General features: G+C 35.4%; 1 protein-coding gene across 1 annotated transcript in view; it reads right to left on the minus strand.

Moving 5' to 3' along the window:
- Window positions 1-1893: 1893 nt before the first annotated feature.
- KATNBL1 (katanin regulatory subunit B1 like 1) overlaps window positions 1894-16016 on the minus strand; it is a 58350-nt gene continuing 44227 nt past the window's right edge. The window contains exons 5-10 of the mRNA XM_040227000.1: window positions 13222-13340; window positions 12491-12541; window positions 12310-12399; window positions 11896-11985; window positions 9808-9901; window positions 1894-8351 (exon numbers count right to left, since the gene is read on the minus strand). Of these exons, the coding sequence (XP_040082934.1) occupies window positions 8319-8351; window positions 9808-9901; window positions 11896-11985; window positions 12310-12399; window positions 12491-12541; window positions 13222-13340 (477 nt within the window). The 3' untranslated portion in view covers window positions 1894-8318. The remainder of the gene's footprint in view (window positions 8352-9807; window positions 9902-11895; window positions 11986-12309; window positions 12400-12490; window positions 12542-13221; window positions 13341-16016) is intronic.

Consider the following 16016-nt stretch of genomic DNA (forward strand, 5'->3'; position numbering starts at 1 on the left):
CAGAGTCTTTTCCAATGAGTCAACTCTTCACATGAGGTGGCCAAAATATTGGAGTTTCAGCTTTAGCATCAGTCCTTCCAATGAACACCCAGGACTGATCTTTAGGATGGACTGGTTGGATCTCCTTGCAGTCCAAGGGACTCTTAAGAGTCTTCTCCAACACCACAGTTCAAAAGCATCAATTCTTCGGTGCTCAGCTTTCTTCACAGTCCAACTCTCACATCCATATATGACCACTGTAAAAACCATAGCCTTGACTAGACGGACCTTTGTTGGCAAAGTACAGGATAATGTTCATTCAATAAAAGTCATTTGTGTGTCTATTTGTAAGAAAATCCCACTCCCTTTATTCTCCATATAGTAATTTTATGACTGACTATAGCATAATAGGTTGATCTTAGGCAAAGGATAATATACACATGTATTTGAGCATGTGTTCATCAGTATGTATAATTACTAGCTTTACTTACCTTTGTTTCTATTCACCATTAAGTAATGTTTTTCTCCGTTTCCAGCATTAAGTGACTTTCCTCCACGATAATGCAATGATTACTTTTTAATTAAGAATACACAATCTGGGGTTTCCCTAGTGGCTCAGTGGTAAAGAAACCTCCTGTCAACGCAGGAGACACAGGTTCAATCCCTGATTCAGGAAAATCCCACCTGCTGCAGAGCAACTAAGCCCGTGAGCCACAATTACTCAGCCTGTGCTCCAGAGTCCGGGAGCTGCAACTACTGAGAGCCCAGGCTCTGCAACAAGACAGGCCACTGCAATGAGAAGCCTGTGCACGGCAACTAGAGAGTAGCCCCTGCTAGCCGCAACTAGGAGAAAGCCTATGCAGCAACAAAGAGCCAGCATAGCCAAAAACTAAAGTAAAATAAATCATATATATATATAAATATGGAATCTGAAGAGCAATTATTTAGGTAGAAGAGAAATTATTCAATTAGAAGCAACTTATTAGATGGACTATGTAGAAAATGTTTTAAGAGTCAGGTTATTCGGAATTGATTTGGATGGGGCTGAATCTTTAAAATCTTGGTTCTATACAGACTTAACATTCATAGTATTGATCAATGTTATGTCAGTTTCATAAATAACGGCTGAACTATTATTTATTCTGAAAATTAAGAATTGATGGTTAGAGGAAATATGCTATAACAGAAGTTGAAATTTTGTTTTGGAAAACAATCATTTAAATTAACCTATGTTTCTTTTCAAAATACAAAAGTATTTTGTATTTTTTTCCTTATACGTCTTCTTCCTAAAATAAAGTTTTTTATAAAGCATGTAATGATTAGGAGTGGTCAAAGAAAACAGAACCCTATATTAAGAATGCTTCAAAAGTAATTCTCAAACATTCCTTTTTTTCCCAATTTCCTCAGAGAAATTAATAGTAACTATTTTTAATGTATAGCTTTAATACACATGAAAGTTTTTCAGTTATCTTCAAGCTTTCCCAGCATATAGAAAGTAGGAAACAATATACCAAGTATCAGTATGTAGATTATGAGTCCATTTGCATTAAAAATATGCATACATACAGAAGAAAATCTGAGAGGACAGACAGTGTCCTCATCCTCCCTAGGTGGATGAGATTATGGGTGTTTAATTTTCTTATTCCATTTTCAAAAATAAGGATGCTGCTGTGTCGCTTCAGTCGTGTCCAACTCTGTGCGACCCCATAGATGGCAGCCCACCAGGCTCCTCTGTCCATGGGACTCTCCAGGCAAGAGTACTGGAGTGGGATGCCACTGCCTTCTCTGAAATAAGGATGAACTACTCTCAATTTAAAAAAGAAATTCATTTAAAAAAAAAAACAAAAAACACTATCTCATATGACTCTCAATTGTTTTAAGGTAAAAGGAGCGGAGAAACACAAAACTTCAATATCAAGAAAATTTATGTATTTTACACATTATATGAAAATACTCTAATTTTGAACTTCATAGATGGTCCTCACTTGCACAGATCTTCTGTGGAATGTAGAAACCATACAATAGAAAAACAAATATAACATCTTATAAGAATCAAACATTTTAGCTAAGGTTCTTATTTCCTTGCAGCATGAACATTTACAAACCAATTTCATAAAACAAAAAAGTGATAGAAGAAAACTGGATACTTTGATTTAGAACTACTCATTTTTAGTTGCTATGCTATCTCAAAATAGCTCTGGATTACTAAATTACTTTCTCACCCAGCATATGCCCAAATATGCTACACCCTTGCATTTTTATTCCTAAGAATTAAATGTCTATTACTGGTAAGGCTGGGTAAATGCTAAGTCCTGAGAATGTGACAGAGAACACAGACCCTGGTCTTATACAGCTATTAATCTATCTGGGATGACAAATAAGCAATTGCAAAGCACTACATGCTCTTAAAAACAGAGTTGAGATGAAAATGTGGGCAGAGCCTCTAACAGCAGAAGAGGCTTCAAAGAATGCTTCCCAGATGTATTGTGTTTACACTGAGGCCTGAAGGCTAAGAAAGTGATAAATAGGTGAACTTCAGGAGAAGAGTGTTCTGACAAACATTTGCACAGGAAGAGTAATACTTTCCAGAAACTGAAACAAGTTATTTCTAGCTGGAGCATTGGGAGGGGCAGAGAGGAGGTGGTACTATTGAGAGAATCCAGTCCAGAGGCTGCTGGAATAATGTAGCCTAAAAGTGAAAGTTGCTCAGTCATGTGACTCTTTGTGACCTCCATGGACTATACAATCCATGGAATCCTCCAGGCTAGAATACTGGAGTAGGTAGCCTTTCCCTTCTCCTGGGGATCTTCCCAACCCAGGGATCAAACCCAGGTCTCCCGCATTGCAGGCAGTAATGGCAGAAGTGAAGAGATGCAGCAAGATGAGAGAAATTTAGGGGGCTGCACCAACATGATTTGATGAGTGATTTAGAGATGATTCAAAGATGACTCATGAGTTTGTGTCTTGATAACTACTGACATGAGGAATATTCAATGAGAATGGAAATCCAGTGGTGGTAGTGGTAGGGCAGGGACTGGATGACAGTTTGGTGGAAGGGAGTGGAGTGAGGTGGGAGATTGAGGTCAATTATGGATATTTTATTTAGGATGTCTAAATGATATCCTGATGAATGTTTCCAGTAGGCAACTGGATATATATAATGGATGAGCTAAGATTTGGGTTTAGAGCAAAATATTGATTTGAGAATGATAAACATACACTTCAATGTTTTCACAACCTTTAAAAGAATCCATGCCTATTTGATCAGTCAGAAAATAACCTTCCTCCCACCTTCAAATGAGAACAGTTAATGTTGATACTAAGGATGCCATGGGAATAAACGATGTTTTTCAGGGAAATGGTAGAGTGAGAAAAGAGTTTAACACAGAACCCTGAAGAATACCAATGTCTAAGACAGAGGCAGGGAGGTCTCCAAAAGAAGAAACTGAGAAGTAAGCTGGTTTCTTCCTTCACCATTTCTTGTCCTCTAAGAGAAAAGGAATCTGAATGGCTAAGGGGAAAAAATAAGCACCTTCAAAACCCTCTTGTGAGCTTTAGAACCTGCCTGAAAGAAAGGTATGAGCTTGCATCTCTCTTGCTGCTGTTGAGGCGAGGCTACTGGTGTGCAGAGAGGAGACAGCGACCGCCCTGCAGGGCGAGTGGGAGCTGAGGTGGTCGCCTTCCACCTCTCCACATACCTTACACAAAGCTTTAGTGAAGCTTTAGGCAATTTCTCTTTCTCTTTTGCAATCTTTCTTTCTTCTCAAATGAAAGTAGAAAAGTAAACGGACACAAACTCCTTCTGATTTTTGGAAAGTGAAGACTAATAATTTCCATCCAGGCCCCAAGGTGCAAGTTTGCTTGGTAAGTGCAATACAATAATTCTAGAAGCAAGTAACTCTAGAAATTTGGTGTATTTCCTGACTCCCACAACTTTCTTACCCTAGAAAATACCTGGATCAACTCTTCTTAGCTTTTGTGTAAACCCATAGTGTCACAATGGTCTTGACCAGGTCTAGGATACTGAGAAAAAGAAATCCTGGTTTAAATCTGAATGAAAATACAGAATACTGTAAAGCACAGAACTTGAACAGTAGTTCAAGCATGTTTGGGGGCTGACTGTTTATCTAGACTCAGTATTTCCCAACAGAGAACTTCATAGTCCAGAGAATAGTAACTCTTCATATCAAAGAATATATAACAAGCATTGCTATAAAAAATACTGGCAGCTGTGGGGCTGCCCTTTCACAGAACTACTACATTGACACTTAGTAACAATGTCTTTTCCTGTTTTATAGAGTCTATAAAAGAAAATACTGTGCTATACACTGTTTCATCTGTAATTGTACTTAATTTTTAGTAAACTTTGATTTTAGCATTTACTGTCAAGTCAATGATTTGACTCAGAGAAAATTATGATGACTACCATAATTTTAAATATTATATTAAGTAGAGTTTTGGAAAATGCACTCAGTATACTGGATATATGATATGCAGTATTTATTGTTATCCTTGGTACTATTACTTTATCATCAAGCCATATTACACATTAGAACCATAGAGTGTTTAAGGATGAACTTTTTATTCTACATGCCTGTTACAGAATAAAAAAGGAGGGGGAATAGTGTGTCACAAAGTTCTATGACAATTTCCATAGCTAGAATTATTAAGAATTAAGGGCAAAAGAATAACACAGAAGTCAATACCTACCAAAATGTCCAGCAATACAATTTTCATCTGAAATAATTTAGAAAATAAAAGTCTGTGTTGAGAGATAAGCAGTGCATCCAAATAGATCACTCCAGTTGAGTCAACTGTTTGTGACTCTATTTTTTTTTCTTTAAATCAAAAAAGGCAACTGACATTACCATTAAGAAAAAATAACTGGGAATGACTACCAAAATGTTAACTTAAGTTTTATCAAACTCCTTAAGTAACTAAATAAACATTTAAATATAATTTCTATTATCAGCATTTAACAGCTAATAATCACTACTCAAATTAGATTCCATTGATATTAATTGTATCAACAACTTGTCAAATATAGAAATGGTCTGCTACTGCTAAGTCACTTCAGTCGTGTCCGACTCTGTGCGACCCAATAGACGGCAGCCCACCAGGCTCCCCTGTCGCTGGGATTCTCCAAGCAAGAACACTGGAGTGGGCTGCTATTTCCTTATCCATTGTATGAAGGTGAAGAGTGAAAGTGAAGTTGCTCAGTCGTGTCCGAGTCTTGGCGACCCCATGGACTGCAGCCTACCAGGCTACTCTGTCCATGGGATTTTCCAGCCAAGAGTACTGGAGTAGGGTGCCACTGCCTTCTCCAGAAACGGCCTAAGTTTGAGAAAATTATTTCAAAGTCCAAATATATAGCTTTGAAGCCACACAACCATTTTTAAGGTTGGGACAAGACACATACCAAGTATGTTTAGGGGCATTAGGATTTAATTCCTCAGTGGCCCTTAAAATTCAGTGCTGATATTAATAATTCAAAGTGGGTACAGATATTTATATCCAAATTCTTGCACCTCAAGATTCATGTAAATAATGTATGTCAATTACCTTTGAAATTACTGCCAAAAGATGTTTTTAAAACCACTGGATAATGCTTGCTTCCTAACTTTTAACTTTTCTCTGAACACTCATTATAAAATCATTTACTTTATCTCTAGGAGAAGCAAATTACTTGATTATAACCCTCTACCATCTCAAAAAAACTGAGTAAGGTAGAAGAGATAGAAAGGCATAGAGACCTTGGGTAGTCCTTCAGTTACATTGCTTAGCAGCACAGCAACAAGCGAGCGATGACAGACAGCAATTGTTCTAATCTAGGTCAATACAACAGCCAAAATACTTTGTAAACACTTTCTTTGGCTCTTTCTGGAGATCAACACTGTTCTGATTAAACAGCATGAGAAGAACTTGATAGCAGTGTAAGCGTTCAACAATATGTACTTATCTTTTATCCAAGAGTCTTAAAATTACCTAATACTAATCATAACCCAGTAACTGAGAGAGGTAGGTACTAAGGTAAACTGCAAAGGCCAAGAACAGAAATTGGGAGTGTGGGCCACTGAATAATATTCATAAGCTAAAGACTGCTGCCTTATATAGCTCTGAATATGTAAAAATGAAGTATTATCTACTGTCTTTTAAGAAACTCAAACTCAGCAAAACAGGGAAATACTTTTTCTTACTATGTTTCATTTGTATTTGTACCAACACATTAACAAGATAATACCTTTTCTTAATGTTTCATTTGTTATTTGTACCTAATTTTTACTGAAAGTTTGATTAAGTCAAGTTTGGTTTTCAGAAGACACTGTTTAGCCATTGATCTTAACCAGAGAAAACTATAGTGACACAGAATTTTAGACATTACATTATTTTAAATATTAGATTCAAAGTCTATAGTTTCCCATGTGCCAGTTATTTGAATTATCTTTCCATTGAAGGGTTAGTTATGCTGTACACAGCATCTTCCTTGTGACCACGAGATGAATCTGTGAGACGGATACTTAAGGTGCAGTCTGTAGCCATGAATAGTTCTGTGTATGTGTGTGAAGTTAACAAACACTTAAAAGGACTGAAGTCCGTCTTTAGCCTCATTAGCACCATGTACCAACTGTATTAACTGGATGAAACTGTTAGATAAGAGAGTGAAAACTAAAGGAACAGGAACAAAGAAAGGTTATATTTCATCATCTTAAGGTTTCACAGAGATGATGCAGGTTTACAATTCAAATTTCCACCCCCTGAAAAACGACTTCTTAAATAACTCTCAAAACTCAGAAATGCAGTAACCTGAAATTATTCTAATCTAAAACCTTTAGAGAATAATCAGTTACTACAACTGATGTTCACTGTGAGGAATACATAGCTATATAAAATATAGCTACACAAAAAAGAACTCAGTGAAAAAACATTTTTTAAAGCAAGAAGATGCGTGTTTCAGATTCACATTAGTAGTGGCTAATTGGGTAAATGATAAAGATTTACATTCAAGTGCTTAAAAGGATTACCGCACAGAAATTCAATCACTAAAAGTCTTTGTTCAGATGCCTTTCAGGCTTATTAAAGATGAGACGATATGCGAACCACCAACAGTGGTATTTAAACCCCAATTACTTTCAAGGTAATGTATGCAGTTGTTAAGACATTCCAGAAGTGGGTTCTCTGATACTAAAAATGGTATTAAAATAAAAGAGAGACCTCATACAGTCTGCTGGCATTTCATACCAACCTTTGGAGGAGGTAGTAAAGTGTTGGAATTTAAAATACAAGGTTAGCACTAAGTGTAAACATTTCTAAAGCATTGTATGTAATTCTTTAAACATATGTAGTGAAAAAAGTAGAATTCATATAAAATCAGAACTTAAAAAAGCAAAAAATAGAAATATTTAGTCAATTTACTCAAATGAAGAAAACTTAAATGATACAGAACTGAAAATATCAGAAATCTATATACAATAAACAGTGAATATAAATTAGTCAATTCCATAGACATTTCCAGTTAAGCATTCATACAAATACAGATTCGCCTTTTTCTTATATATAGGAGTAACACATACATACATACATGACATGATTCTGGCAAAAAGAAAGAAAAAATCAGAGATACTAAAAATATTCTCAAGTTTTAAGAATGGTGTAGAATAAGTTTTAACAACATTCTACATGAATGGAAACCCCTGATTTAATTCCATGATTTTATCATGCCAGAAGCATGGTTGCTTTTAATTTTCTTAAACAGATATTGTTATCATACACATTGGCTTATTAATAATTAAGGCATTTTGCATACACAGTATCTCAGTGTGAACAAAAAACTTTTAGTACTGATTATTTGCTATAATGGTTTAAACTTTCAAAGTCTTTTCAACATAAGAAAATAGTAGCTGCACACATTTAAGTGTTTTCTTATAAAACACAATCTTAAAAAAAAGTAATGATGATTGGTCTCTGTGATTCCTAGTAATAAGTCCTGTCTTATTTTTCACATAGTATAAATTATATTCTTATGCAGGATTGCATTAAGACCTAGTAGTTCTTAAACAATGTTACCAAATAACCATATAAATCCCAAACACAGCAAAGGTGAACAATCTCTGTAGTGCACTTTCACCTCATTGAAGCTGAAGCTGCTCCTTTTGGATCTTTTTCCACTTCAATGTGAAGTAGATCGGTAGCATTTCATTAGTGGTTTCATCATATGTTTCTCTAAAGGAAAAAATGGTTTTGATTTCTTCCATAGTTCACAGTTCTCAGATGAGACACTTTTGGGGAAATCATATAGTCCAAGGATGTTCTGAATAGCCAAATGCTATAGATGAAGTCTTTCAATGCAACTGTAATAAATAAGCATCTACATCCTTAGAGAATAAAACAGAAACATTTCATTAGCCAGTACTGTAAATACACATATACACACCCCATTTTCTTCCCCTTTTTCTCACTTGTTTTGCCTTAGTGACCCTTTGAGTGCAAAAGATCTGCCCTACTCAACATTTTATCTGCATTGTGGTAGCACACAGCATGTGCTCAGGAAGTCTTTGCAAAGTGCTTAGGGAATGTTCTAGTTTCTGTTATCAAACAACTCTGCCTTTATAGCTAAGCAAGATCATTACATCATTCACAGCAGTTCCTTCAGTGCTATATAAATGCCAGGCCAGCTTGATGGTGGCCATTCTGATTTCTACCCTCAAAAAATTACAGTGAGGGTTTAAATATTGTTAAGGAGGTTTTATCATAGCTTAGGGAACTTCACAGAACTTTTAATCACTCAATATTGTTTGTAATAACAAATATAGTACCTTGCAAATTTCTAAAGAAATGATCTTTCATTTCTACTACTAAGAATACAAGGTACTTTCAGAATAACGTGATTATGTATTCAGGTATCATGTATTCTATTTTCTATCAATTTTTACTTCATTTTCCCTCCTGTTAACAAAAGAACAACAAATAAAATAATAATTTAAAAACTTCAGGAAATTGATTCTGTTCATAAAATTTTCATCATTAAGAATTCTACAGAGTAAAATTATACACACTGGTATAACATATTTGCTTGATACAAGATTATCCTTCCTTTCATGAAAGTATTTCAAGAAAAATTTTATAAGTCAGTCCAAGACATAAATCCTTTTTTAAAGAATATGATATTTTTTAAACCAGAGGAAGTTTTTATATTTCTGGCTTAATGCCCATTTATATGATAGCAGTATGCCCAATATAAGGGTGGAAATATATTTTAACAATGATTTACTTTGCAATTATATTTTAACTATCAATGTTTTCTGGAGTTTAAATATTAAACTCCAAAATACTTTTTCCTTTAAGATCAAGTAAATCAATAAAGAATGATGTCAAATTCATACTGTGATTTGAACAACTTAAGTTTCTCCTACAAGTATGGCATTAGCAAAAGCCAAGTTAAAAATACTCCCAAACTATTTGACTACATTCCTCATCCCTTGCTTCCTGAATATCACTGCCATTTCAGATGCCTTCCTAACCTGGGTTCTTAACTTTTTTCCAAATATTTTTCTGTAATTGGAGCAAGGTCATTAAATACCTACTAGCACATATTTATGGCTGTATATGAAACACATTCAATGACTAATTCTTGTGTTCCTTGCCAGTCATATTCATATGACACAGTCATTTGACATTCATATCCAGAGCACCTGAAGTGTTTATAAATATGAAACTGACTTTAGATCTTATTAGAGTAGTATTTAACTAGACATTCGAATGAGTTCATTTATGATTGCATAATACTATTACATTATTCCAAATTTTTAGTTAAGCTTAAATATAGATTACCTTGGCTATATTACCAGTATATCCTGGAACCAAAGTAAGATGGTTTTCTTGTTCCCACAACCCACTTAATTGCTGTTTTAAAATCTGAATATTTCTAGGAGAAAAAAAGAAGAAAAAATACAAATATAATAAGTTATAGACTTTGGTAGCTAATATACTTAATGAAAACAGCTTTAAAATTTTCAAGTCTTCTTTAGTATAAAATTATACCATTTTAAGTCAAGCAACTCTTTAAACTAGTACATGTCAATCATGGAAATTAAAGGTTACTCAGGTGTTAAAAGCAAGTAAAAAAACAATGAGGCATTTGGGACATTTGGACATCCAGTTCTTGGGTATGAAGTGGGGAAATCCTGAGAGCCTAGAAAGCAAATTATGGACTGAAAGGAAACTTTTGGGATATATATATATATATATACACATATTTTGTAGTTTCATGATAATCTGGCTTTGGGAGAACACCCACACACTTTCACATCAAGGCAATACTCAAACTATGATTATAATTCAGTTTTTAGAACTGCAATCATCCATACTGGATTCTTATGTTAATGTCCTTTGGCTATCTGGTCCAGAGAGCCATAGGACAGGATGACTCCACTCCTGGGTATCAATTTTACTCCACCAAAGGTCATTTCTTTTTCTCTCTCTCACTCCTTTATGATGGATATAAAGGTTCTGTCTCTCTCACTCCTTTATAATGGATATAAGTCTGTGCTTTTGCCTCCCAAAATATATATAATGGATGTTAAGTCTGTGCTTTTGCCTTCTAAAATATATATAATGGATGTAAGTCTGTGCTTTTGCCTTCCAAAAGGGTATGGCTCTGCCAGAACAATAGACACAGGGGGTTACTGGGCTCTGGAATTCAACTTTCACATGTAACATTCCAAATATGAATAGTATCCCAATTTATTATTTCTCTGAAAATGAAGAGAATAAGTATTATATACTGATAATCTGCTTCACTGACTATGCTAAAGCCTTTGACTGTATGGATTACAACAAACGGGGGACAATCCTTTAAGAGATGAGAATACTAGACCACCTTACCTCCCTTCTTAGAAAGCTGTATGCAGGTCAAGAAGCAGCATTTTGAACCGGACATGGAAAAACAGACTGGTTCAAAACTGAAAAAGGAGTATGTCAAGGCTGTATACTGTCACCCTGCTTATTTAACTTCTATGCAGAGCACATCACGCACAATGCCAGGCTGCATGAATCACAGGCTTCTGGAATCAAGACTGCCAGAAGAAACAACCTTAGATACGCAGATGATACCATTCTAATGGCAGAAAGCAAAAAGGAACTAAAAATCCTCTTGATCAAAGTAAAAGAGGAGAGTGAAAAAGCTGGCTTAAAATTCAACATTCAAAAAACTAAGATCATGGCATCTGGTCCCAATACTTCACGGCAAATAGATGGAGAAAAAGTGGAAACAGCGGTAGAGTTTATTTTCTTGGGCTCCAGAATCATTGAGGATTGTGACTGCAGCCTAAGAAATTAAAAGATACTTGCTCCTTGGAAGACAAGCAATGACAAACCTAGACAGTATATTAAAAACAGAGACATCACTTTGCTAACAAAGGTCCATATGGTCAAAGCTATGGTTTTTCCAATAGTTGTGTACGGGTGTCAGAGGTGTACCATAAAGAAGGCTGAGCGCCAAAGAACTGATGCTTTCGAACTGTGGTGCTGGAAAAGACTCTTCAGAGTCCCTTGGACAGCAAGGAGATCAAACCAGTCAATACCAAAGGAATATTCACTGGAAGGACTGATGCTGAAGCTGAAGCTCCAATACTCTGGCCACTTGATGTGAAGGACCAACTCACTGGAAAAGACCCTGATGCTGGGAAAGACTGAAGGCAGGAGAAGGGGGTGACAGAGGATGAGATGGCTGGATGGCATCACTGACATGCGTTTGAGCACACTCTGGGATATAGTGAAGACCAGGGAAGCCTGGAGTGCTGCAGTCCATGGAGTTGCAAAGAGTTGGACACAACTTAGCAAATGAACAACTGATAATCGTAAAATTTCCTGAAAAAAAAGTCTTTAGTAACATGAGTTTATCTTTAAAGGTATACTCACCCATCATTCACAATTTCTGTTTTGGATGATAGTTCTGACCACCACCTTTTTATGACTGCTTGAAGCCAGTTTAAACCAACTATTATATATCTGAAATGACATTACAAAATTCAAGTGTTTTCATCCAAGAAGCCTTTAGAAAAGATGATACTCTACCGACCTCAAAAAATGTATACACACTGATTAAAAAACACAGATATACCTTTGAAAATTAATTTTTCACTACTTTCACCAAACTGTATTTTATGCAATATGTTTATAGACAGTTTTCTAATTGTTCTTCAGTCAGTCTATATTCTTAAAACAGAAACCAGGTATGTCTCAGGGAGCTCAATCTACCATTATGTACTTGTAAGGCACAAAATCAAGGATGTTGAAAGAGAAAAATGAATTGAGATTCAGATTAGCACTTACTCTTCAAATCTGCTTTTAAGTAGTGATTTTACTAGAGGCAACAAATCTACACAGCAGCCAAGTGAGATATACTGTTTTTCCTCCTGTAAACTAAAACAAATAAATACTAAGTTATAAAAATATGAACAGGTTGTACTCTGTTCTTTAAACTTCCTTTTTTTCTGAAAAATAGTCTTCTTACCTATTGGTGAGCACGGGAAGGCAATCTACCACAACTCCAAGGTCCTCTATCCTGTGGGAACAAAACTGCTTAGAGAGCTGATTTCCTTATTTCCTTTCATATTATAACCATCACACTGCTTTTGAGAAATTTACTCACTCAGCAAATGATCTGAGTGTCTATGATGAGTCAAGTGTTAGGGATACAGCAGCGAACAGAGAGACAGGGCTTGTATTTCAATGCATGTGTGAGTATGGGAGGAAGGGTGGAGAGGGCAGCAACAGACAATAAACAAATGAAGTACATGAAGCAGCTGATGGTGAGAAGTACTATGGGGAAAAATAAAATGGAAAAGAGAGACAGAGAGTGAAAAAATATACATATTCAAATAAGGTGGTCAAGGAAGGCCTCACCAAGGTAACATTTGCAGAAACAAATACAGTGAGAAGGTAATGGTTAAAATTTTTACTGAAAGGAAATTTTTGAAAAGGTTGGTTTTGCATAATGGTATCTCTTAGTTTTATAGATAAGAATCTTAGTCAGAGAAGGTAAAATGTTTGTTCAATATGATAAAACAAATGGTTTTCTGTATTTTAGTTGCTTAGAACGTAGATAAATATAATTTAAAACATATTGTCACTATGAAGCTAAACATAGGAAGTTTAAAATTTTAACCAGTATAACATAAAAAAGAAGAGGTAATAAATTGGAAATTACTTTCACTGAACAAAACCATTAAGGGTCACACTTACCTTACTAAATATGCTACAAGTTCACTAATACTTCTCTTTCTCCAGAAAGTTAAAGCTACATTCAATCTCAAATTCCTGCTGAATAAAACCTGTGCCATTGTTTCATGGTCCTGAGAAACCTGAAAGGCAGTAATCTAATTTGTTAAAAAGCACATCGAGGTATAACATAAAATCATCTTTCTCAATGAAATTACTGTGGTAAACATATTTTAAAATTAAGCAAAGGTGATTCCTTTTACTGGCCCACAAAAAGAAATATTGCAGTGAACATTAACAAATGATTTGAAACAATTTAGGACCTGTTAATTTTTTATCAATACTTTTTCTTATTTGTTACTATTTCCTTTTAAATCTCAATTAATTCATAGAATAAATATTTTTACTCACCTACAGACCTAGGATTTAATTTATAATGTGAATTAAAGGAAAAGGTAACCATAAAGGCTAGTCATTATCAACTAAATAGGATGAATAGGGAATCACAAAAATTCAGTTTTATGACAAGATTTAAATTCATTCCTTTTTTTCTATATAATTAAGGTAACACATTCCTGGATCATCAAAAAAGCAAGAGAGTTCCAGAAAAACATCTATTTCTGCATTATTGACTATGCCAAAGCCTTTGACTGTGTGGATCACAATAAACTGTGGAAAATTCTGAAAGAGATGGGAATACCAGACAACCTGACCTGCCTCTTGAGAAACCTATATGCAGGTCAAGAAGCAACAGTTAAAACTGGACATGGAACAACAGACTGGTTTCAAATAGGAAAAGGAGTACGTCAAGGCTATATATTGTCACCCTGCTTATTTAACTTATGTGCACAGTACAGCATGAGAAACACTGGACTGGAAGAAGCACAAGCTGGAATCAAGACTGCCGGAAGAAATATCAATCACCTCAGATATGCAGATGACACTACCCTTATGGCAGAAGTGAAGAGGAACTAAAAAGCCTCTTGATGAAAGTGAAAGAGGAGAGTGGAAAAGCTGGCTTAAAGCTCAACATTCAGAAAACAAAGATCATGGCATCTGGTCCCATCACTTCACGGGAAATAGATGGGGAAACTGGAAATAGTATCAGACTTTATTTTTGGGGGCTCCAAAATCACTGCAGATGGTGATTGCAGCCATGAAATTAAAAGATGCTTATTCCTTGGAAGAAAAGTTATGACCAACCTAGATAGCATATTCAAAAGCAGAGACATCACTTTGCCAACAGAGTCCATCTAGTTAAGGCTATGGTTTTTCCTGTGGTCATGTATGGATGTGAGAGGTGGACTGTGAAGAAAGCTGAGTGCTGAAGAATTGATGCTTTTGAACTGTGGTGTTGGAGAAGACTCTTGAGAGTCCCTTGGACTTCAAGGAGATCCAACCAGTCCATACTAAAGGAGACTAGTCCTGGGTGTTCACTGGAAGGACTGATGCTGAGGCTGAAACTCCAATACTTTGGCCACCTCATGTGAAGAGTTGACTCATTAGAAAAGACCCTGATGCTGGAAAGGATTGGGGGCAGGAGGAGAAGGGGACGACTGAGGAAGAGATGGCTGGATGGCATCACCGACTTGATGCACATGAGTTTGGGTGAACTCCGGGAGTTGGTGATGGACAGGGAGGCCTGGTGTGCTGCGATTCATGGGGTCGCAAAGAGTCAGACACGACTGAACGACTGAACTGAACTGAACTGAACATATTCCTGTTGTAAAAAGTTCAAGTAGCACAAAACTTTATAAAATAAGTATTTTCTACTTATCCACAAAAAATATTTATTTAACTCCTGGGAAGTAATCACTGTTAACATACTGGTAAGTACCTTTCAAACCACTTTCTAGACAAAGACAAATTAGGCAGGTAAAAGATTAAAATATTCTAATATCTATATTTTTGAAAACTTTGTTTTTTCACTTCAATAATATGAAAGATTTTTCAAAATCAAAACACAGATCACTAGAGAAGGAAATGGCAACCACTTCACTATTCTTGCCTGGAAAATTGCATGGACAGAGCCTAGTGGGCTACAGTCCACGGGGTTGCAAATGAAACAGACATGACTTAGTTACTAAACAACATCATCAAAATATATTACAAAACCACAGCAATTGAAACAGTGTGACACTGACAAGAAGATAGACAAATATCAACATTTTTAAGATATTTCAGATACAGACAAATGTATATACAACTAACAATTTATGACACACATCACATAAATATAATTTTTAAAAAAATTTAATAGATCAGATAAATTGAATATCCATTTGGAAAACAATGAATGTTGACACTACTTCCTAACATAAAAAAACTTAAATTCCAGATGTAGTATGTATCAAAATGTGAAATAAAAACATTTTTGAAGGAAAAAAACAACAACACATAAATCAGTCTCATTTTTAAGAAACAATTACATATTGGCCAGTCTTTATGAACCACAATTTTCGACTGATTCTGCTATCTCCCTACTAAAACTGCATCAATGAACACCTTATATATGTAAATATGTACACTTGTACAAAAGCTTCCATAGGATTAATTTTAGAGCTGGAATAGCTAGATCCAATTTTTTTTTCAATAACAGATTAAGACACAATTCATATAACATAAAGTTACCCATTTGAAATGCACAACTCAGTAATTTTTAGTACATTCACAGAGTTGTGCAAGCAACACCATAATGAATTTTAGAACCTTCTCATCACTTCCAAAAGAAACCCTGGACTCCATCCTCCCCTCTCTCCAGCTATTCACAGCTATTAGTCTATTTTGTGTCTCTATGAAAGTGAAAGTTGCTCAGTCAT

The sequence above is a fragment of the Oryx dammah genome, unplaced genomic scaffold, assembly GCF_014754425.2.
Source record: "Oryx dammah isolate SB20612 unplaced genomic scaffold, SCBI_Odam_1.1 HiC_scaffold_26, whole genome shotgun sequence".
In the NCBI taxonomy this organism is placed as follows: Eukaryota; Metazoa; Chordata; class Mammalia; order Artiodactyla; family Bovidae; genus Oryx; species Oryx dammah.